Source organism: Schistocerca cancellata, chromosome 11 (assembly GCF_023864275.1).
Source record: "Schistocerca cancellata isolate TAMUIC-IGC-003103 chromosome 11, iqSchCanc2.1, whole genome shotgun sequence".
Lineage (NCBI taxonomy): Eukaryota > Metazoa > Arthropoda > Insecta > Orthoptera > Acrididae > Schistocerca > Schistocerca cancellata.
The window spans coordinates 165254852-165280363 of NC_064636.1; the positions used below are offsets into that span (position 1 = coordinate 165254852).

At 44.9% G+C, this 25512-nt stretch overlaps 1 protein-coding gene across 1 annotated transcript in view; it reads right to left on the minus strand.

Annotated features, from left to right (window-relative positions):
* LOC126108401 (zinc finger CCCH domain-containing protein 10-like) overlaps positions 1–25512 on the minus strand; it is a 127606-nt gene that overhangs the window by 70474 nt on the left and 31620 nt on the right. The window contains exon 4 of the mRNA XM_049913611.1: positions 17573–18034. Coding sequence (XP_049769568.1) covers positions 17573–18034 — 462 coding nt within the window. The remainder of the gene's footprint in view (positions 1–17572; positions 18035–25512) is intronic.

A 25512-nucleotide genomic window follows, 5' to 3' on the forward strand; every position in this document is an offset into this window, starting at 1 on the left:
AAGACCGATGTGTGGTGTGTATTAGTGTAGAACCGAGTCGTCAGCCTAGTCTACTCCCATGAAACACTTGTTACTGGAACTCTGTACTTAATTATTCTTCAGAATAATGCTATTCCCCATTCTAGGATATGCAGCCCAATGTAAAGTTACAATTAAATGGGCACCACTTCATCGGGAAACGTATGTCCGAGAGTCTCGGGATGAAGAATTTTCGTATTGGTACATTGCATCAATGGCCACCGAGAGCTCTAGTAGAATGACGTGTGACCCTAGCTCTACCTAGCTGGCGAATGATGGTCACGAGAGTTGAAACCGTGAAATAGTTTAGCAGTTAAGGCTGAAAAGCTCTCAGAAGGTTTTTGTAATCCGTTGTGCATGTAACGATTACACGGACAGATGTTGCACATCTTTAAGATGGGAAAGTGATCACAGTTTTTCCAACAGTTGTGGTACCTGTTCAGGGTTTGAGTAATCTCTGAGCTGGCAGCCCGGTTTGGAGTAGTGCAGTGGACCACCGAAAAAATGCAAACGCCATGACCATCCTGAATGACATCGCGGAAGAACATGTCTATAGAATGGTCAAAAATATCGTAAGTTGAACACACAGCCTCGAGTAATGCTCCCCTGGGAACACTGCACAATATGTTACGGCCATGGTTCACACCATACCTCTATCTTACAAAATAAGTAGAATGAGACAGACAACTGTTTGGATATTTGAACATTGTGTCTATGCTTTCACTGACAAGAGCATAGCTATCTATTCTCACATTCTCCACAAGCTTACTTTACTGCTGTATTTGAAATAGAATAACAAGATGTTTCATTGGTGTGTAATGATTTAGAAGAGAGTGAGCCTTTCTGGTAAAAATGTTATTTGGTGACAGACAGAATTTACAGTAGCATGTGAGGTGTGACCTAGCACTGTCCATTACAAGGGAACTTCAAAAAGTAAGTTGCACATTATTATGACGTGCAAAGTAACTTTTACTGACTGCTGCACTGTATTTCAAAGGATTCTAAATCAGACTGAAATCCCTTGCAGAGACATGCAACCATTAGGAACACATTTATTGGAAACAATTTAAAAAGTCTTTTGGGTTGCTTAAAAATAGTTGCTGCTTTTCTCTGAATTTATTTATCAGCTGTGATGATGCATTATGGACTTAACCCATCATCTGATGATCTGTTAGAAACAGATAAAAGTAACAGATGTTATGTTACAGATTTTACAGAAATACAAATTTGTTATAAAAGTCAGTTTTAAACAAACAATATTCCAGAACAATTTTTTTTTATTTTTATTTACAGATGTGCACACCATTTTAGATACAGATGCACGAGACTGATGTAGATGTCAAATACTGTTATTACTAATATCAAGAATAACAGGTAGCACCATCAGTTGCACCGTTCGACCCTAACTGTCGACGCAGCGTACGAGCAATAGCCAGCGTAACGGGGGGTGCTGGGAGGAAGTCTGAGTGACACCGGCCGGTGTACCTGTGTCGACGCATGGTTCGAGAGCACCACACAGATTTGTGGCCGAAGTAAGTATTACATTTAGATTTTTAAGAAACACTTGCTGAAAGTGCATGCGAATAAATAAAACAATTTTTAAATGTTTACCCACACTTGGGCAAAAATCTTACCTTACTTATAATGTAGGAAAAAGATAGGTTGCTACTTACTGTTGGGTTCGACCGGTTATTGACATAAATTTCCATTTATTTGGGTATAACCAAATTATTGTTCTTATTTTCAGTGTGAAATATTGATAAAAAAGTTTTCAACGGCAACTTAATGATGATTCTGTTCCCTTGAGACATATCCCAGGGCGCTACCATTACTGGTGTATCCGTGCTTCCTGAAACGTGTTTTGAATTCCCTTCCTGTCTGGCCAATGTAGTAACATTCACTGGATCCACATTTGATCCTGTACACCCCAGCACTGTAATAACTTACTTTTTGGAACTTCCAAACTACGTCGCAGAATCTACCCCCATTCGTACGGAAACCGACGTGTCTGTTGAATTTTTTATACGTGTTTTGCAAATCTGATAATGGACCATAGTAAGATTAGGCAATATGTCTAATGTTTTCCTTATTTGTTATTTTGTTCATTTCGATTTTCCTGATGTTTTGTTTTGTTTTTGTTTACCTACATTGCCAATAACTTTTTCATCAGAACAATTTGTCACACCAACTTGAACAATTGCTTCTATTTCCTTGCTTCTTGCATCACTGCGCAACTCAAACTTACGTTCATGGAATTAAAAAAGGCTTTTTTATGAGATTCAGGATGGCACGAGTCAGTGGAAATAATAGAGTCTGTAGCTGCTGAGTTACAAACTATACAGTACCTCTGAAGAAATGAAACCTCTTTCATGATACGCAAATCTAGGAAACTGAGCAAGCGATATTAGTTAAGTTGCAGACCGGATTTTTTAAAATTTTATTGTATTTTTCCATGCACATAATTAAGAGTTGCCTCAAGTTTCTGGACTCAACTGCTTAAAAATGTAATAATAATAATAATAATAATTAAACAGGACCTTTTTTTTTTTACAAAAATAACCGTTGGTGTGAAAAAAATTGTTTTCCAAATTGTTCATGAAGACTTCCTAAAGGATACCTTACAAATTAGACTTCCTAAAGGATACCTTACAAACTAGACTCCCTTGCCAAACCACTGACAAACCTTATCTTCATACGAGAGGGCAGTTATCAGCCACAGACACTGGTGGAAAATAAAACTACTCATTACAAAAAGTACCAAACACCATCCTGCACCTGCATGCGAAGTAAGTAAACACCATTTTGCTACACATGTAGTGAACCTGTCTAATATGCCTTTCTCAGATGGAGAAACTAACATTTTCGGTATGGGCTTAAATAACAATCTTCCCACAAAAATTAGTGAGCCAGTTCTGAAAAAGATTATGTATTGCTGAAGTTCAAAATTTTTGTAATGCTAGTGTGTATGGGATCAGATGTGGGGCCTGCAAATGTTACTACATTGGCCACAGAGGAAGGGAATTTGAAGCATGTTTCAGGCAGCACGGCTACACTAGTAACAGTAGGATCCTGGAGTACAACTAAGGGAACAGGATTGCCATTTAAAAGGACAATAATTTGAATACATAGAAGTTTACGTCACTAACTGGACAAACCCAATCCTTTCGATTAACGAGCAGACAACAAGCAACCTTAACTGGTTTTCAGTTTTTTTGATGAACTGTTCTTCCATCAAAATAAACTAAAATAATATAGTATCCCGTTCCTGCCTATCTCAATCCTTGAGCTGTTAATAACCTTTCATTTGTGAAATTTTTACTTCATTTAACTTCACACCTATTTTGTACCTGGTAGGGTGATGACTCACGAATCATTGTTCTGTAATGAAATTGAAATTGTAGCCTTTTATTTGCGAAGTCCTAATGTTTTACATATTTGCTCTCGGTCAGATAAGCAATGACCCATGAACTTTTGCTTTGTAATAAAAATGAAAATGTATTTCTATGCTAAGCTGCATAGCCAATCTGCACTGTAACCGATACCAATTGGTCATAGCGACAATTTTACATACGTATACAAACAGAAAGCATTGCAAAGATTTTTATATACTGATTTTATGATAATATGTCACTTGAATTTTTATAAGTAAGGTAAGATTTTTGCCCCTGTGTGGGCAAGGAGTTTTTGAATCTTTTAGATATTGACATGCACTTTCAGCAACTGTTTCTTAAAAATTTAAATGTAATACTTTCTCTGACCTCGACTCTGTGTGACGCTCTTTAAACAGCCATCGACACGGTTACACCACCTGGCATCAAATAGTGGTGCTGGCCATTGCTTGTATGGTACTTCAACAGTTAGGGTCGAACTGTGCAACTGATGGTGCTACCTATTATTCTTCATATTAGTAATGATAGCATGTGACATTTACATCAAAGTCTCAAGTATTTGTATCACAGTGGGTATGCATTTCCATACCAAAAAGCATTTTGTTCTTGAATACTGAACGTTTCAAACTGATTTACATAAGAAATTTGTAAAATCTGTAAACATGCTCACCATCATGAAACCTGCAATCACTGTAATCGGTTCTTCGACTTTCCAAATGCTGTCACCAGTGCTCGAAGTCAACGGCCTTCCGTATCGATCGGCACTACAGGCGTCTGTGCAGTCTCAGTCAAACTGTCGACACAATTTCTCTGCAGTTGGATGTGGCATTTCATTTGGTCAGTACACTGCCAAAATATCAGGGTGAATCTGTGGGCAATTCAGACGTTTTAGCCACAACAACCGGTTTGCCCCGCGTACTTCAACTCCACAGTACATCTCCAGTAACCGCACCATTTCACTCGCACACTGTGGTGACCCCGCAATCCACATTGCAGAACTGTGTCTGCTGAGAACCCAGAGCACGTATTCTCTTCTCACAATGCACCCCTCTCATTTGTAATGGGCTAGGTGTGGGATGACATGTCTAACTTACTTTTAGATAGCATGTAACTTAATTTTAAAGTCCCCTCACACACGAGTCTAAGTGCTACCTCTCAGTAATCTGCAGGTGAGAAAATATGTTCTTCAATTTTTTTGTTATTCCAAATATAGAGTTATCTTTATTCTATCCTTTCGAGAAGGATGCGGACTTTGTTATGTAAACAGAATCAGACAGCCTGTGGTACAGCTGCACAGCCCAACAATTTGACATATTGATCTTCCTCATTGACAACGTACTTCCCTGACGTAGATCTCTAAGTAATATCTCTCCTCCATTTCAACTGGCTTATGTTATTTAAGAAAGCTGACGCACTATCAAATGGCACAGACCATAAGCTAAAAAGGATGCTCCATTCTGCTTCCACACAAATACAGTTAAGAGTGTTCCTAATAGAAACATTAGTGAACTTACACAACAATCTGGATATTCTGACAAGTGGAGGGCTCAAAATAGCACTCGACAATTGAGTTAGTGACACAGTGTGATGCTCTAGCATACCAACTGTCAATTCACCGGTTCAGGTTTGAGTCCCGCTGCTACCGTAATTTTTTTCCTTCAGTCTTTTTTTTTATTTCATTTTATTTTATTTTTCACAACATTAAATTATTAATTGCAAAATTTAAATATATTTATCAGTTCAATTTATACCTGTAAAATTAAGATCTTCAATTTAGTTATGATTACTTAGATGCGATTAATTAATACATTTAAACAGGAATTATTTTGAACGATACATTTTCTGACTGTCTGTGATCGTAACTGTCCTTCAATGGCTGTGTTCTGTTGTCAGATAGTTCAGATGGCTCTAAGCAATATGGGACTTAACAGGATTCGAACCTGCAACTGTAGCAGCCACGTGGTTCCAGACTGAAGTGCCTAGAACTGGTCAGCCACGGCGGCCGGCCATTCTGTTGTCATCGCATCCCCACTTTCTCCTGCTTTTTTTGTTCTTTGATGCATTTAGAGCGCACCACTTTGGCAGCTCTTTTAAATTCTCCCTAGTCAGCCTTTACTGTACCTGTTTTCTGACAATTTGTAACTGTCTCTACAGTTGTGAACAGTGTCTCGCCACTTCTGTGGTGAGTTTCCATGAAAACTTATTACTTTATTGGAAAATGGAAACCCACTAAGCATTTTCTACCAGTGGTGAACATCAAAACTATACCTTCTGCTGAAGATTAACTATTACTACTACTACTACTACTACTTTCCTTTCTCAGACGTTATGTCTGGTTAAAAATGGAAAGTGACGCGGACCTTAATCAAGTGTGACTTCCTTTTAACTGTACGGTATATGTTACATTGCATTTAGGAACTTTCGGGTAATCCCTGATACTGTACTTGAAAATCTTTAGAGAACATTTTCTCTTTCCTTATGGCCCACTCAGGCAGCATATTTTAGGAACTTGAAAGGGGCATCTATCTGCTTCTACTCACACAGTTTAAGCCAAATTGGTAAGCCACGTCCTCCCCTTGTGAGCACAGGTGAGATACATAGGTCTGAACCCCTGGATCTATCTGTACTAGTTGCGTAAAGCACTACACTTTTCAAACCAACCACGGGTTTGGCCTTCAGTATCAGACGATTACTACTGTCAGATTATTGCTATTTCTTGTTTACTGTATGTACACACATAGTAAACAATAGTACAAAATCTCATTCTCTTTCAACACATACATAATTGCCTTCCAAAATTTCAAGAGATCAAAAATGCTCATGTTTCTGAGGGTGGCATGAAACAAAAACATTTCAAAACCATTTGTGCTAGTTAGTTAAACTGTGCTTTTTAAAGCTCTTAGTTTAAGCTTTAATTTAGTATGTAACACAATAATGTTGTAACATTTGCTTGATTCTACTAAAATCCATTTTGTTTTTCTAAAAATGTTTCTTTCACTCGCGTAGTTACAAACAATGGTTCCAATTTCAAGAGGCAGAAAGAATGGGTTTTTGAAATGCCAATTCCTAGAATGTACCTAATAGACAAACTGCATCCAGATGAACTACTTTATCAGATACAGCTTTACTTTCTGCGCATAAATATCATAAATGTAATCAACTATGAGATGCTAGTATTGCACATCAGATGGTGAAGGCCACTTTGGAAAGATAACATGCATACGAATGTGTTTGCAAAATAAAAGTGCACATATGCAACGATGTATCAGTGCGCTCAATGCTCTGGTGCCACTCCATTTGTGGGCAGTTGAATGTTCTGTATAAGACACGTGCCACATAATGCAAAGATAATTGTATCAAATCCAAGTAGAAGTTGGGCTTGAACTACCACATTTTCAACACTGCTAATCTCAGAAACAATTGTGCAGTAGCCATTACTGAGTACTTGATGATGTGTGTTGTTTGTTGTTTTCTTTTTTTAATTTTGAAATGTGTGAAGAGACTAATCCTCGTCCACAAAAATTCAGCGATCCCTACGACTGTGTGTCAGTTTTGGTTTTGCAGAAATGCAGATCATGTGTACAGGCTATTACCCTGTGAGAGGGAGGTGGGGCTCCTTCCCTCATGCTGCTACTCTCCCCTCCCATTTCATAATTCTAGTTTGTTTACACATGTGGCAGACCGCCATTTTCTAGTGTCCACACTTAAAATCTGTCAGTGTACTTCAACTGGTCTGAAGGTTTTACTTTTGGTTCTTCTTCTCCAAGAAGTGCCTTGTCAGCTCTATCTGTAGCATTGTCAACTACGAGCACCACTGTATGAATGCCCACAAAAGGCCGTAATTAATATTCTGACGATATTGTAAACACTGAATTGGGTGGGAAAAGAAAAATAGAAGCTCTCAATTCACTGGCGCAAAAATTCTGCAGTTTCTCAACGGACACTATTATTTGTTGAGAGCTTAAATAGAGTTAAAAAATTGGGTGGGGAGGGGCAGGGGAAGAGTGAGTGAGAGGGGAAGAGGGAGGGGCAGGAAAAGAGGGAGGGGCAGGAAAAGAGGGAGGGGCAGGAAAAGAGGGAGAGGCAGGAAAAGAGGGAGAGGCAGGAAAAGAGGGAGGGGCAGGAAAAGAGGGAGGGGCAGGAAAAGAGGGAGGGGCAGGAAAAGAGGGAGGGCAGGAAAAGAGGGAGGGGCAGGAAAAGAGGGAGGGGCAGGGAAAGAGGGAGGGGCAGGGAAAGAGGGAGGGGCAGGGAAAGAGGGAGGGGCAGGGAAAGAGGGAGGGGGAGGGAAAGAGGGAGGGGGAGGGAAAGAGGGAGGGGGAGGGAAAGAGGGAGGGGAGGGAAAGAGGGAGGGTGAGGCAGGGGGAGAGGGGGAAGAGGCAGGGGATGAGTAGGGGGAGAGAGTGTGCGAGGGAAGGGCGTGGGAGGGGGCGAGGGAAGGGCGTGGGAGGGGGGAGAGGGGGCGAGGGAAGGGTGTGGGAGGGGGGAGAGAGAGGAGGGGGAGAGAGGGGGCGAGGGAGGGGGGGAGAGGGGGCGAGAGAGGGGGGAGAGAGGGGGCGAGGGAGGGGGGGAGAGGGGGCAAAGGAGGGGGGGAGAGGGGGCGAGGGAGGGGGGAAAGAGGGGGCGAGGGAGGGGGCAAAGGAGGGGGGAAAGAGGGGGCGAGGGAGGGGAAAGAGACGGGCGAGGGAGGAGGAGAGGTAGGAGAGAGAGTGAGGGGAGAGAGCGGGCGAGAGGTAGGGGAAGAGAGGGGGAGACGGAGGGGAGAGAGTGGGGGAGAGGGAGGGGAGAGAGTGGGGGAGAGGGAGGGGGGAGAGAGGGGGAGAGGGAGGGGAGAGAGAGGGGGAGAGAGGAGGCGAGGGCTGGGGGAGAGGGGGAGAGGAGGCGAGGGCTGGGGGAGAGGGGGAGAGGAGGCGAGGGATGGGGGAGAGGGGGAGAGGAGGCGAGGGATGGGGTGAGAGGGGCGAGGGAGGGGAAGGGAGAGAGAGGGAGAGAGGGGAGGAGATAGAGGGGGGGGAGATAGAGGGGGGAGGGAGATAGGGGGGGAGGGAGATAGGGGGAGGGAGATAGGGGGGAGGGAGATAGGGGGGGAGGGAGATAGGGGGGGAGGGAGATAGGGGGGGAGGGAGATAGGGGGGGAGGGAGATAGGGGGGGAGGGAGATAGGGGGGGAGGGAGATAGGGGGGGAGGGAGATAGGGGGGGAGGGAGATAGGGGGGGAGAGAGATAGGGGGGGAGAGAGATAGGGGGAGAGAGATAGGGGGAGAGAGATAGGGGGAGAGAGATAGGGGGAGAGAGATAGGGGGAGAGAGATAGGGGGAGAGAGATAGGGGGAGAGAGATAGGGGGAGAGAGATAGGGGGAGAGAGATAGGGGGAGAGAGATAGGGGGAGAGAGATAGGGGGAGAGAGATAGGGGGAGAGAGATAGGGGGAGAGAGATAGGGGGAGAGAGATAGGGGGAGAGAGATAGGGGGAGAGAGATAGGGGGAGAGAGATAGGGGGAGAGAGATAGGGGGAGAGAGATAGGGGGAGAGAGATAGGGGGAGAGAGATAGGGGGAGAGAGATAGGGGGAGAGAGATAGGGGGAGAGAGATAGGGGGAGAGAGATAGGGGGAGAGAGATAGGGGGAGAGAGATAGGGGGAGAGAGATAGGGGGAGAGAGATAGGGGGAGAGAGATAGGGGGAGAGAGATAGGGGGAGAGAGATAGGGGGAGAGAGATAGGGGGAGAGAGATAGGGGGAGAGAGATAGGGGGAGAGAGATAGGGGGAGAGAGATAGGGGGAGAGAGATAGGGGGAGAGAGATAGGGGGAGAGAGATAGGGGGAGAGAGATAGGGGGAGAGAGATAGGGGGAGAGAGATAGGGGGAGAGAGGGGATGAGATAGGGGGGAGTGTCGTCGTAAATGCCGCCTGCTTCACGTCTGCTGTGCAGCGAGCTACCTTAATTTAAGTATTAACTGTATTTTTCTTACTTGTCACTTCTTCTTCTGTGTGTATTTGCTTTTAGGAAGCTTTAATTTTCGAGTGCTCTTAATAGTGTTCCATAGATTTCGTGTTTGTTTTGAATAGTCAGAGACAGTCCCTGTAGTCAACCATAGTGCCAGTAGTGCTAGTGTTTGTTTTCAATACAGTCCAGAGACAGGAAGTGCTATTTTCATTGTTTTCTACAAGAAGTGGGTAGCAACCACAGTTTAGTGAATAAGCAGCCGCCTTTAGTGAATTAGCAGTCTAGTTAAAGGTTGATGAACTCTCTTCAGTAAATTGTTTCCTTAGGATGGATAGGATGTGTGACTGCTGTGTACGGACGCAGGAGGAGCTGGCCACTGTTCGCGAACAGCTGAGCGTGTTGATGGCCGCGGTCAGCCGTCTTCAGGCTGCTGCCTCGGAGTGTAGCGGCAGTGGGGAGTCTGGTGCGTCGCAAGGTACACCCCAGGTGTTACATGCTTCACCCACTGTCCCTGCTGTCGAGACATCTTCGCGGGTACCGGGTGCGGTTGGGCCACCCTCTCCCCAAGGGGAGTGGCGGGTTCAGCGGCGCACGAGGCGGAAGGTCAATGTGGAGGCTGGCCGTGTGGCATCGCCCGCTCTGCCTGTGAGGGGACATGTGGCTGCTCCTTCAGCAAGGTCTGAGCAGGCACACGGGGGGAGGGGTTTATTAGTTATTGGGAGCTCCAACGTTAGGCGGGTGATGGAGCCCCTTAGGGAAATAGCGAGAAGGTCGGGGAAGAAGGCCAGTGTTCACTCTGTCTGCTTGCCGGGGGGGGGGGGGGGGGGTCTCATCCGAGATGTGGAGGAGGCCCTACCGGCGGCGATAGAGAGCACTGGGTGCACCCGACTGCAAATTGTTGCTCATGTCTGCACCAATGACTCCTGCCGTCTGGGTTCAGAGGTCATCCTCAGTTCGTACAGGCGGTTGGCGGAATTGGTGAAGGCGGAAAGCCTCGCTCGCGGGGTGGAATCAGAGCTAACTATTTGTAGTATCGTTCCCAGAACCGATCGCGGTCCTCTGGTTTGGAGCCGAGTGGAAGGCTTAAACCAGAGGCTCAGACGATTCTGCGGAGATCTGGGGTGCAAATTTCTCGACCTCCGCTATCGGGTGGAGAAATGTAGGGTTCCCCTGAATAGGTCAGGCGTGCACTACACGCCGGAAGCGGCTACAAGGGTAGCGGAGTACGTGTGGAGTGCACATGGGGGTTTTTTAGGTTAGAGAATCCCCTCCCTAGGCCCGACAAGACGCCTCCTGAGACGCGGCAAGATAGGAGTAGGCAAAATGTAACAGGGAATAACAATATTAATGTGCTAATAGTAAAGTGCAGGAGCGTCTATAGAAAGGTCCCAGAACTGCTCTCATTAATAAACGATCACAACGCCCATATAGTACTAGGGACAGAAAGTTGGCTGAAACCAGACGTAAACAGTAACGAAATCCTAAACTCAGATTGGAATGTATACCGCAGAGACAGGCTGAACAGTGAAGGGGGAGGCGTGTTTATAGCGATAAGAAGTGCAATAGTATCGAAGGAAATTGACGGAGATCCGAAATGTGAAATGATTTGGGTGAAGGTCGCAGTTAAAGCAGGCTCAGACATGGTAATTGGATGTCTCTATAGGCCCCCTGGCTCAGCAGCTGTTGTGGCTGAGCACCTGAAGGATAATTTGGAAAATATTTTGAGTAGATTTCCCCACCATGTTATAATTCTGGGTGGAGATTTTAATTTGCCGGATATAGACTGGGAGACTCAGACGTTCATAACGGGTGGCAGGGACAAAGAATCCAGTGAAATTTTTTTTAAGTGCTTTATCTGAAAACTACCTTAAGCAGTTAAACAGAGAACCGACTCGTGGCGATAACATATTAGACCTTCTGGTGACAAACAGACCCGAGCTATTTGAAAAAGTTAACGCAGAACAGGGAATCAGCGATCATAAAGCGGTTACGGCATCGATGATTTCAGCCGTAAATAGGAATATTAAAAAGGGTAGGAAGATTTTTCTGTTTAGAAAAAGTGACAAAAAGCAGATTTCAGAGTACCTGTTGGCTCAACACAAAAGTTTTCTCTCAAGTACTGATACTGTTGAGGATCAGTGGACAAAGTTCAAAACCATCGTACAATATGCGTTAGATGAGTATGTGCCAAGCAAGATCGTAAGAGATGGAAAAGAGCCACCGTGGTACAACAACCGAGTTAGAAAACTGCTGCGGATGCAAAGGGAACTTCACAGCAAACATAAACATAGCCAAAGCCTTGCAGACAAACAAAAATTACGCGAAGCGAAATGTAGTGTGAAGAGAGCTATGCGAGAGGCGTTCAATGAATTCGAAAGTAAAGTTCTATGTACTGACTTGGCAGAAAATCCTAAGAAATTTTGGTCTTATGTCAAAGCGGTAGGTGGATCAAAACAAAATGTCCAGACACTCTGTGACCAAAATGGTACTGAAACAGAGGATGACAGACTAAAGGCCGAAATACTAAATGTCTTTTTCCAAAGTTGTTTCACAGAGGAAGATTGCACTGTAGTTCCTTCTCTAGATTGTCGCACAGATGACAAAATGGTAGATATCGAAATAGACGACAGAGGGATAGAGAAACAATTAAAATCGCTCAAAAGAGGAAAGGCCTCTGGACCTGATGGGATACCAGTTCAACTTTACACAGAGTACGCGAAGGAACTTGCCCCCCTTCTTGCAGCGGTGTACCGTAGGTCTCTAGTAGAGCGTAGCGTTCCAAAGGATTGGAAAAGGACACAGGTCATCCCCGTCTTCAAGAAGGGACGTCGAACAGATGTGCAGAACTATAGACCTATATCTCTAACGTCGATCAGTTGTAGAATTTTGGAACACGTATTGTGTTCGAGTATAATGACTTTTCTGGAGACTAGAAATCTACTCTGTAGGAATCAACATGGGTTTCGAAAAAGATGGTCATGTGAAACCCAGCTCGCGGTATTCGTCCACGAGACTCAGAGGGCCATAGACACGGGTTCACAGGTAGATGCCGTGTTTCTTGACTTCCGCAAGGCGTTCGATACAGTTCCCCACAGTCGTTTAATGAACAAAGTAAGAGCATATGGACTATCAGACCAATTGTGTGATTGGATTGAGGAGTTCCTAGATAAGAGGACGCAGCATGTTATTCTCAATGGAGAGAAGTCTTCCGAAGTAAGAGTAATTTCAGGTGTGCCGCAGGGGAGTGTCATAGGACCGTTGCTATTCACAATATACATAAATGACCTGGTGGATGACATCGGAAGTTCACTGAGGCTTTTTGCAGATGATGCTGTGGTGTATCGAGAGGTTGTAACAATGGAAAATTGTACTGAAATGCAGGAGGATCTGCAGCGAATTGACGCATGGTGCAGGGAATGGCAACTGAATCTCAAGTGTAATGTGCTGCGAATACACAGAAAGATAGATCCTTTATCATTTAGCTACAAAATAGCGGGTCAGCAACTGGAAGCAGTTAATACCATAAATTATCTGGGAGTACGCATTAGGAGTGATTTAAAATGGAATGATCATATAATGTTGATTGTCGGTAAAGCAGACGCCAGACTGAGATTCATTGGAAGAATCCTAAGGAAATGCAATCCGAAAACAAAGGAAGTAGGTTACAGTACGCTTGTTCGCCCACTGCTTGAATACTGCTCAGCAGTGTGGGATCCGTACCAGATAGGGTTGATGCAAGACATAGAGAATATCCAACGGAGAGCAGCGCGCTTCGTTACAGGATCATTTAGTAATCGCGAAAGCGTTACGGAGATGATAGATAAACTCCAGTGGAAGACTCTGCAGGAGAGACGCTCAGTAGCTCGGTACAGGCTTTTGTCAAAGTTTCGAGAACATACCTTCACCGAAGAGTCAAGCAGTATATTGCTCCCTCCTACGTATATCTCGCGAAGAGACCATGAGGATAAAATCAGAGAGATTAGAGCCCACACAGAGGCATACCGACAATCCTTCTTTCCACGAACAATACGAGACTGGAATAGAAGGGAGAACCGATAGAGGTACTGAAGGTACCCTCCGCCACACACCGTCAGGTGGCTTGCGGAGTATGGATGTAGATGTAGATGTAGATGGAGATAGGGGGAGAGAGGGAGGGAGAGGGGGAGAGGGAGGGGGAGACCGGGGGGAGGGAGGGAGAGGGTGAGCGGGAGGGAGAGGGTGAGCGCGAGGGTGGGGGAGAGGGTGAGCGGGAGGGTGGGGGAGAGGGTGAGCGGGAGGGTGGGGGAGAGGGTGAGCGGGAGGGTGGGGGAGAGGGTGAGCGGGAGGGTGGGGGAGAGGGTGGAGGTGAGGGTGAGTGGGAGGGTGGGGGAGAGGGTGGAGGTGAGGGTGAGTGGGAGGGTGGGGGGAGATGGAGAGGGTGGAGGTGAGGCTGAAGGAGTGGGTGGGGGGAGATGGAGAGGGTGGGGGGAGATGGAGAGGGTGGGGGGAGATGGAGAGGGTGGGGGGAGATGGAGAGGGTGGGGGGAGATGGAGAGGGTGGGGGGAGATGGAGAGGGTGGGGGGAGATGGAGAGGGTGGGGGGAGATGGAGAGGGTGGGGGGAGATGGAGAGGGTGGGGGGAGATGGAGAGGGTGGGGGGAGATGGAGAGGGTGGGGGGAGATGGAGAGGGTGGGGGGAGATGGAGAGGGTGGGGGGAGATGGAGAGGGTGGGGGGAGATGGAGAGGGTGGGGGGAGATGGAGAGGGTGGGGGGAGATGGAGAGGGTGGGGGGAGATGGAGAGGGTGGGGGGAGATGGAGAGGGTGGGGGGAGATGGAGAGGGTGGGGGGAGATGGAGAGGGTGGGGGGAGATGGAGAGGGTGGGGGGAGATGGAGAGGGTGGGGGGAGATGGAGAGGGTGGGGGGAGATGGAGAGGGTGGGGGGAGAGGGACAGAGAGGGGGGGACAAAATTCAGCTTCAGTAGCCATTAACTGCCACTCGCAGATTTACAAAATTTGAATCTGGAACAGATACAATGCCAAATTTCGTGACATTATGTAACTACTGACAGTTTCTTGTAATGTCCCTAAAAACCACAGGTTTTTGTATCATTTTACACATTTCTGTTATATAATGTTTTCCTGCCCCTAGGTACAACAAGAAAAACTGGTTTCCCTCACTTTCTACACTCCTGGAAATTGAAATAATAACACCGTGAATTCATTGTCCCAGGAAGGGGAAACTTTATTGACACATTCCTGGGGTCAGATACATCACATGATCACACTGACAGAACCACAGGCACATAGACACAGGCAACAGAGCATGCACAATGTCGGCACTAGTACAGTGTATATCCACCTTTCGCAGCAATGCAGGCTGCTATTCTCCCATGGAGACGATCGTAGAGATGCTGGATGTAGTCCTGTGGAACGGCTTGCCATGCCATTTCCACCTGGCGCCTCAGTTGGTCCAGCGTTCGTGCTGGACGTGCAGACCGCGTGAGACGACGCTTCATCCAGTCCCAAACATGCTCAATGGGGGACAGATACGGAGATCTTGCTGGCTAGGGTAGTTGACTTACACCTTCTAGAGCACGTTGGGTGGCACGGGATACATGCGGACGTGCATTGTCCTGTTGGAACAGCAAGTTCCCTTGCCGGTCTAGGAATGGTAGAACGATGGGTTCGATGACGGTTTGGATGTACCGTGCACTATTCAGTGTCCCCTCGACGATCACCAGTGGTGTACGGCCAGTGTAGGAGATCGCTCCCCACACCATGATGCCGGGTGTTGGCCCTGTGTGCCTCGGTCGTATGCAGTCCTGATTGTGGCGCTCACCTGCACGGCGCCAAACACGCATACGACCATCATTGGCACCAAGGCAGAAGCGACTCTCATCGCTGAAGACGACACGTCTCCATTCGTCCCTCCATTCACGCCTGTCGCGACACCACTGGAGGCGGGCTGCACGATGTTGGGGCGTGAGCGGAAGACGGCCTAACGGTGTGCGGGACCGTAGCCCAGCTTCATGGAGACGGTTGCGAATGGTCCTCGCCGATACCCCAGGAGCAACAGTGTCCCTAATTTGCTGGGAAGTGGCGGTGCGGTCCCCTACGGCACTGCGTAGCATCCTACGGTCTTGGCGTGTATCCGTGCGTCGCTGCGGTCCGGTCCCAGGTCGACGGGCACGTGCACCTTCCGCCGACCACTGGCGACAACATCGATGTACTGTGGAGACCTCACGCCCCACGTGTTGAGCAATTCGGCGGTACGTCCACCCGGCCTCCCGCATGCCCACTATACGCCCTCGCTCAAAGTCCGTCAACTGCACATACGGTTCACGTCCACGCTGTCGCGGCATGCTACCAGTGTTAAAGACTGCGATGGAGCTCCGTATGCCACGGCAAACTGGCTGACACTGACGGCGGCGGTGCACAAATGCTGCGCAGCTAGCGCCATTCGATGGCCAACACCGCGGTTCCTGGTGTGTCCGCTGTGCCGTGCGTGTGATCATTGCTTGTACAGCCCTCTCGCAGTGTCCGGAGCAAGTATGGTGGGTCTGACACACCGGTGTCAATGTGTTCTTTTTTCCATTTCCAGGAGTGTACATTAAATATGGACTAACAACAAATGTGCACATCAATTATTTCAAAAAGCACTCCTAATGAAGACAAATGCAACATCACCAGTAAGTATCTAAACAAATAACTCATAGTAGGAATGATTAAGGGCCTCTTTTATGTTTGTTACATAATTACTTTTGAAAACACTCTAACAGAGAAACATTCACACTATTACATTAGAATAAAAGCAACAACGGAACTACCTACTTTTTGAGTCTTGAGTATTCCTTCCAATATGAACTCATAAAAATAGTAATGGTGTGATGCAGAGCTATATATTTTAACCCGTCCTTTCTGCATCTTCAAATTGTATCAAAGACAAAAGAACTATACATAAGAAACACACAAATTTTAATGAAAAAATAAAAACAGTGTTTTGCAAGTTTAATTTAATCTCCCAGTAGTTTGTGTTGCAAACCAAATGAAAGCACAGCTCAGGAGCTTTAAAATGACACTAGATCAACACCACAGGGTGACTTTGCTAAATGGGGCAAACTGCAGAAAACAGTTCCTGAGAGGATAGGGAGCAAAAAATGATCACACAAGCATACAGCCACGAATGTGTTCCGAAGGAGGTGTTCACCAGCCACATTAGCCTCTGTATCACCAAAGGCACGTATTATGCCAGTGTAGGCACGTTCTACCGCAGTGAGGGCAGGTACATCTCTATGTCGGGCACAGAGGACGACCGATCCACGAAGCTGTTACCAGTAATTACCGTCCACCGAGGTCAAAATGGTGCCGACAAATTGTAGTAGAGGTACTCGCAGGTAGGTGACTTGCAGGTTGACAATATCACCTCTAGTACAGATAGCCTCGGCTGCGAATAGGGCGATTACAGAAATCCCGGCACCGTGGTGACCCACACGACGACTCTGAGACAAAACTGTCGCCACAGTGGTGAGTCAGGTAAGTGCCGAGGCCTATACGTGATACAGATAGTGGCAGATGTCGTGGAAAACTTTCCACGGTTATCCGGCTCGCCCCGTGTTGGCGGGCCACCCGCCCGGTGTCGACAGCACAGACCTTTTACCTTCACCTTCAAAAGGCTGTACCTCTCCCAGCAAGCATTTCCAGCATACGCCCGTAAGACATTTCTCACTATTTGTCCCCTCGCATATCGTTTCCCGCAGTCTGTCCACATTTATCAAATTCGTCCTGCACAGTTTCAATAGTTTTGGAGTTATACCTCACTTTATTCCCCAAAACATAGGAAAAATTTTCCATTTTTTTATATATGGAAACAAAAACTGGAGAAGTTCAAAGCTTTTAGAATTTACAATATTTCCTAACTGCAAGGCGATTGCTAAATGTTAAAAAGTCATAGAAATCTGGAGCACAAAGTTTCTAAAATTAATAACAATCAGTCAATTCGATACGGACTCGCCCTACAGAACAATTCGGAGCAAAACGAGTGGCCGAGGTGTAATCGGACTCCTTCCAAGTGCCAAAAATGCCGACTCACACTCGAGGTACTGCAAACCAATTTCGTACAGTACTCAGTCCCGACCGCAACTCCGAAGGTGTGATCTTACAAGTAGAGGACCGTGCAAACACCGATACCGGATTCTTTTCAAAAAGGAGGCCCGAGCAGAAACGAGGTAATTCGGCAGCACGTACCTCAAGTACTGCTCGGGTGCGACGGCAGCGTAGTGTTGCGCAGTGCCATTGGCGATATCGCCGACAGCACCCACCTGCCACGGCGGAGGGGGCGGCGGCTGCCCCAAGTGGTGGTAAGCGGCGAGCGCGGGGTGGTGCGCGGCGGCGGCAGCTGCCGCCGCGGCCGACATGGCGGCCACGGTGCCGGGGTGCGCCGCGACCGAGCCCTGCATCGCCCCCACACCCCCGGCAGCCGCGGCCGCAGCCGCCGCGGCGGCGGCTGCCGCCGTCCCGTTGCCGGCGGCGGCCGTCCCGGTGGCACTCGCCTGGTGGTGCAGTGTGCTCGCCTGCTGCTGCTGTTGCTGCTGCTGCTGCTGCATGGCTGCCGCGACCATGGCGGCCGCCGCGGGAGAGCTCGCCGCCGCCACCTGGCTCACGTATCCCAGCTCCTCCTGGTACTCGCGCACAGACAGGTGACGGAACCTGCAACCGGTGACTTCGGTAGAGAAACTTCAAACATTTGCATCGGCAATATATACGAACAGAGATGTGAAACCTGGCTCGAAACGAAAAATTCCAAAATATATGCTATACTGTAGAGTATAAATCCTCGGCAATGATTTTGTAAATGAGTTACTGTAGTGAATCCGTAACTGTGTTCAATGTTTCACATGTTTCTCTCAATACTTGCAACAAAATAAATGTGAACTACAAATATTAGTTTAAATAGCAATAGTTGTTACTGACAGCAGCTCTCTCTCTCTCTCTCTCTCTCTCTCTTGTGATTTATTTTCAATTTTGGCATTTTTTATTTTGTCAATTTTGATATTTGTTTCTAATGTATTTTTTTAAGCAATGTAAGTTCCATATTACTGTCTAATTTCACCATTTTTTCGTGTTCATTAATTACATTATTAAAAAAGGGAATGATTTATGTTACACCTGAACCTACATCTACCACTATACTCTCCAAACCACGGTGAGGTGCACGGCAGAGACTACGTTCCATTGTACCAGTTATTAGGGTGTTTCCTGTTCCAGTCACGTACAGAGTGCAGGAGGAACGATTGTTCGAATGCCTCTGTGCGCACAGTAATTATTATAATCTTATCCTCACGATAGCTATTTGAGAAATGTCTAGGGGGTTGTAGTATATCCCTAAGGTAATGATTTAAAGCCGGTTCTTGAAACTTTGTTAATAGACTTACTTGGGATATTTTACATCTGTCTTCAAGAGTCTGCCAGTTCAGCTCGTTCAGTATCTCTGCGATTCTATCCCACGGGATTAAACAAACCTGTGACCATTCGTGTTGCTCTCAGAATCGTCAAAGCTAACCAGTTAAAGAAAAAATCGCAGTGCCAATTTTCACTGTTTTGAAAGTTTTTTCAAAGAAAGAATTGTCACAATTTCAGAGTTCTCTTCTAATTCGTTCATTTCCCCATTCAGTCAGCATTTTCAAAATGTAGCACCCCAAAAGCCTCGATACTCGCCCGGATCGAGTCCCGTGTCGTGTGAGGTTGTTTCAGTAGTAGGCATACAAGAAAGTAGGCCAGATATCGTGCCATTCCTCAGTGGCAGTACACATCCCCATCAGCTGGAAGGATGCTTCAGTTTCGCACGTCTGTCTCCTGTCTCGGAACGAAGCTACATAAAATCTCATTAGATTTAATTTTAAAAACATTGTCTGTGGTACAATGCTTCTTGTAAGCAGTCGGTTCTAAAAGCAAGCTAGGTCTAAGTAGTTGACCCATAAATCTGGCATCTGTATTCAAGCCGGGGTAGCACAAAGGCCTTTTAAAGTTGGAGCAGATGTGCCATGTCGGCTCCCCCACACCTACGGCTGACACATTTAAGGATGTTTAAGGCTTTGAGGCATCTCAGTTTCACTTCTTTAAGGCGTGACAACCGTGTTAACTTCTCATCAAAAGTAAGACCCATATACCTCAACTTTTCCTTAAAAGTGAGAGCAGTGTCCCCCAGTTTTAAAACAGGTAAATTAAACAGACAGCGGGAACAATTAAAATCAACAGAAACTGTTTTCTCCAAACAGAATTTAAAACCTGCGGTGTGAGACCATTCCTCCAACCGCCTGATCTTCAGTTAGAATTGCCGGCATACAAGCAGACGCACTCCGTGCAGGTGAAGTGTACTCTGCAGCTGACAATCACAAAAGGACACCATTAGTTCTCGGGACACGAGGACTAGCTCCCAAGACGGTGGCTGTGAGCTTCCTCAAAACACTATTCCTCACACTGACATTCAGCTTGGGGTTATGGTGATGTTTCTTGGAGGCTCGTCTGAGAATGTGCCACTGATCCATCAATTCTTTGTTACAGTGTCAGAAACGGCCCAGAATCCACATTTGAACACAGAAGACGAACCGCCTTTGGTAAAATACCGGACATTTGACAATGTCTGCATGTCCTGCCGCCATCAAAAAGTTGCTTTTCGACTATCTCAAACTGTTGAGATCCGCACAACTCAAATAAGAGAGTAGACCAGTACACATATTTGTCACCATAAGAGTTGTCAGCTTTATTTAAAGCTGCAGCCCGTGGCATTTCAGTGTTTCCTGCACTTTCGACTGAAATATTCATCTCGTCATATTTCTCAATTGATTACTTTTCAATCACTGAGAGTTCACTTTCACACAATAATGAAGAAATTTCACCTTTTACTTGGAATAAGGGCAATGTTTTATACAGCAATGTCAGATTTCATGACATTTTTGCACAGAAAATGCTACCAAAAATGATGCTCTTTGAAGTGATCTTTAATTTGGTGCAGCAATCAAACTGCATATTTTGGTAGTACACAAGCAAAATGCGAAAATCACCAAATAGGCACTTTAGCTTCACAAACACGCAAACTGACATTACACGTGTTTGGTTTGCTTCTGTCGGCCAATCACAGCACAGTACCTGTGATGTAATGCAAAGTGTTTCTGGCAGTAAAATAAAACACTGAGAACATTTATATTTTAACTGTACTGTGAATGGATCTTTTTCCTGACAACATGACCTGTCACACAAGTTGGGGACATGTTTAGCTCAAATGGGCAAAACAAAAGTGCCCTATCTGGTGTTTCTCCTGTTTATACTTGCATATCATGAAGATATCTAGAGTAATTCATGAACTACATTAAAAATATAAAAAAAGACCTGTCATTTTCTGTACAGCTGGTTGCGTAAAACTGTTGAAAAATTTCACATACCTTACTAAAACTATTACAGGAATCTGGTTTGTTTAGCATCACATACAAAGCCTTAGTTGTTTACACGAGATATTAAATATTATTTTAAGATTATATGCATTTCTCAGAATTGACAAAAATAGTCAAAATCCAATTCCAGCTTTTAATAACTATTGGTTATCAATACTTGTGAAGTGCTACCCTCAGATTCACAACCAGTTTACGTTGGAACAGGAAAAATGTTAAATTTAGTGACAAGTCTTTAAAAATTGAAGAGAGTAGTGCACGATGCCTTCAATGACTACGGTAGCAGAATATTGTCAAACGACACTTCACAAAATCCAAGAAGTTCTGGTTGTATGAAAAGGTTGTTAATGGCACCAAAGTTAGTGTCCAGTCCCAATCGAACGAGACAGGAACTGAAATTGGGCAGCAAAGCAAAAGCTGAAATGCTTCACTCCTTTCTTCAAATATTCCTTTACAAACCAAAACCCATGAGAAATGCTGCAGTTTAATCCTCAGACTACTGAAAAGTTGGATGAAATAAGTATTAGTGTGAGTGGTGTTCAGAAACAGCTGAAATCGTTAAAACTGAATAAAGCTCCAGGCCTCGATGGAACAACTGTCAGATTCCACACTGAATTTGTGGCTGAGTTAGCCCCTCTTCTAACTATAATACATTGCAGAACTCTCGAACAAAGAACTGTACACAGTTCCTGGAGAACGGCACAGATCACACTCGTCTTCAAGAATAGTAGTAGAAGTAATCCACAAAACTTCCATCCAATAACTTTGACATCATTTTGTTGTAGACTCTTATAATATATTCTGACCTCAAACATAACGAGCTATTTCAAACAGAATGACCTCCTCAATGCCAACCAGCATGGATTTTGAAAGCACCAATCATGTGAAGCCCAATTCGCACTTTTCCCACATGACATACTGAAAGTTTTGAATCAAAGCAACCAGGTAGATGCTGTGTTTCTCAATTTCCAAAAAGCATTTGACTCAGTACCACACCTACACTTATTGTCAAAAATACGATCATATGTAAAAAGTGTGCAAAAAAGTAGTAGTATCCTATGGCTATAGTATCAATGAGTCACTGTTGGGATCGGCCAACTCATGCAAATACCTGGGTGTAGCACTTTGTAGGGACATGAAATGGAATGATCATACAGGCTCAGTCACGGGTCAAGTTGGTGGTAGACTTTGGTTTACTGGTAGAATACAGGGGAAGTGCACTCAAGTCTGTGAAAGAGATTGCTTACAAATCATTTGTGTGGCCAGTTCTAGAATACTGCTCTAGTGTGTAGGACGTGTACCAAAGAGGACTAACAAGGAATATTGAACACACACAGAGAAGGGCAGCACGAATTGTCACAGGTTCGCTTAATCTGTGGGAGAGTGTCAGAGATAATGAAGGAACTGAATAGGCAGACTCCTGAAGACAGACGTAAACTATTCAGAGAAAGTCTATTTAAAAGGTTTCAAGAAACGACTCTAAATGATTACTCTCTGGATGTACAACAACTCCCTACGTGTCACTCCGATAGGGATTGTGAGGATAAGGTTAGAATAATTACTGCACGCAAACTGTCATTTAAATAATCGTTCCTCCCACACTCCATATGTGAATGGAACAAGAAGAAACCTTAATAGTTGGTACAATGGGACATACCCTCTGCCATGTACATCACAGTGGTTTGCAGAGTACAGATGTAGATACAGATATAGATGTGGATGTAGATATGACTCGCCTCCTGTATGTGATGATTAGTAACCTATCATATTTCATAATATTGTTGTTATCTCATCCTGGATTTTCCACTGTTTAACAATACCTGTAAGTAGGTAACCAAAAAAATATACATAACAATAAAAATATGATTGCTGGACAACAGAGGTGTGACAACACACCCACACACATGCCACTTTCAACACAAACTCCACAGCACCTGACAATGGGAATAAATTCCTTTAAATGTGTGACACTATGCATGAAAAATGTAATTATGAGGATCAGCCAGAAAATAAAGACTGTTTAGTTATATAAAATGAAAAACAATATTTACTGGGAAAAACTATGTTGTTACATACACGAAGCTTTCCTTCACCTGTCTACCTAATTACCTCCTACATTCAACCCTTCGTTGCTGTTCCTCAGGAGCTGTGGACGTGTACACACATTCCACTCGAGTCAAATGCTATGGACACCTGAATTACTTCCATATCCTAGTGGATAAAAAAGTTTCAAATATTTATCATACATTTATCACACAACACACGGGCCTCATTGCATGCTATCATTTGCAAAAAAACCTCGTTTCGATGTCTCGAGGCATTTATCAGACACGATGACTGTCACGATTCACGATGCGCAAGCACGCGAACGGGCGTGTTCCACCTGACTATCCATAAGACACAGCTCGACAGTGACACGAGATATTGTTCTGCTCTCAATTTTAAATAAAGAGGAGGAGGAGATTAGTGTTTAACGTCCCTTCACCAATGAGGTCATTGGAGTCAGAACACAGGCTCAGATTTGGGAAGGTCGGGGAAGGAAATCAACTGTGCCCTTTCAAAGGAACCATCCCGACATCTGCCTGCAGCAATTTAGGTAAATCACAGAAAACCTAAATCAGAATGGCTGGGCGTAGGTCTTAGCCGTCATCCTCCTGAATGTGAGTTAGTGTGCTAACGTTGCTTGGTAATTTTAAATAAAACTCCAGTACCTTCTCTACATTTCTGACCCTGCAATGTATGAACTAAAATCAACCATACACAAATTTTATGCAACATGTTCATACCTCTGCAAAAGCTTTAAAATTTCATGCAATGTTTTACTTAATTTGATGCAGTACAACAAGTACGGTATATAATGAAAAGAAATTCAGTCTTTTATCAAGCGAAACTGTAAGATGCGCAAAAATCAATCTTTTTCACCCAATAGCTTTCTTTAAAACATATGTAAGTATTTAAAAGCAGCTGGCAAGTCCGCACGGGCAGAACTGGGCACCTCGCACCCGACCATCCGTCAGATATAAAAATGCAATAACTTGAGACTGATACGAGATATTGTTCTGCTCTCAACTTAAAATAAAATTTTGGTATATTATCCACACTCAATTTAATGCAATTTACGAGCTAAAATCAACCGTACGCAAAGTTTACGTAACGTGTTCCAAGGATTTCCTGTCAGCTGGAACACTGCCTCTCAGCACACGCACCAGCAATACAGCCGTAACAAAAGCCGCCTCATCACACAGTGCAAAGAGCACGTCTGTAGCAGTGATAGGTTTAAACATTTGTCATATCTGGCCACAAGCTTCAAAATTCCAAAGTTACACTATTCTGCCATCAGTTCATTAAGTCAGGTGGTCACTGCATTCAAACAAGAGTCCTCTCGTACATTTACGGCGTGCAGCTCACTCCACTTTCTCCTTTTAGGGTCAATCGCCTTCCGTAATAGCTTTGCTCGTATAACGCTGTGATTGGAGGTGGCAAGAAGTATCCCTTCTGCAATCGGTGTCTGGTCAAAATGAACTGACCGATTGGAAATCCTGCCAACTGTGGGGTAAGGAGTCTTATTCGATTGCCAAATGTTCGGAGGATGAAATCGGCAGAAATTTTCAGTCAACTGAAAGCAGTGTACGGGGATAATGTAACAAATGAAAAAAAAGTGAGAAATTAGGATATAATTTTCAACAGTGGATGAACACAGTAGACGAACAAATGCGCACAACAAAACTCGGGCTAGACGTCTTATGACAAAAGACCTGAAAATTACAGTTAACATCAGAATCTTGCAGGGCACGCCGTAACTCTCGACAAATTGCACACTGTTTTGCCATAAATTTCTCTTTTTTGCTCGGTGAATTTGTGTCGTGACATCTCGGCTACGACAAACTACGTGCATGACGGATTACGCGGCAACCGAGTAACCGACCCAAAGCTCGGCAAATGGGATCGCCACACTCGATCCGACATCGCACGCACTGTGACGCTTTCTCGAACGGACTGTGTCTGGGGATGAGACCTGGGTGTTCCACATTATCCCAGAAAGCAGATGCCGTTCACTTGATGGCGGTCACCCCTATTAACCCAAAAAAACTAAAAAATTCAAAGCAACACTTTCACCATGAAAGGCTGTGGCAACTGTCTTTCGGGAAAAGGGTTCTTCTGATATGTGTTGCGCCAAATGACACTATGATCAATGCAAATTGTTACTGTAAGACTAAGTTGAAGAATGCAGTGAACATCTGGCTTAATGACTGGCAGCAGAAGAATATAATGTGGGAATTCTGAAGCTGGCGACTAGACGTAACTAATGTTTAAATGTAAGAGTGAGTATTTAAAGAGGTAAACGAACCTTTAAGTACATAACAGCATTTTTTTTTTAAATCAATGTTTTTTTTTTTTTTCTTCTTCTTTTTCTGGATGACCTCCGCATTGCTGTGTTTCATTATTTAAGCCATCATCGACACAATCACAGGCTTTTGAAAAACGTAATTTATGACAGAAGCAATTAACTTTATTATCCAAAACCTGATGCTAAAATGAAGAATGGGTGAAACCAATTTCAAATAAGTGATTATTCATATAACGGTTACTGGTACTGTTCATCGGGAAAATGTGACATACCAGTGTGCTTCCAAGATAAGCTCTGGCCTGTCTCAATTGTTGGGTAGGTGAAAGATCTCTGTAAGGTGTGCCATCATAGAGCAAAGCAATCTGTACAATTTAGTTCTGTAATGTTGTCTG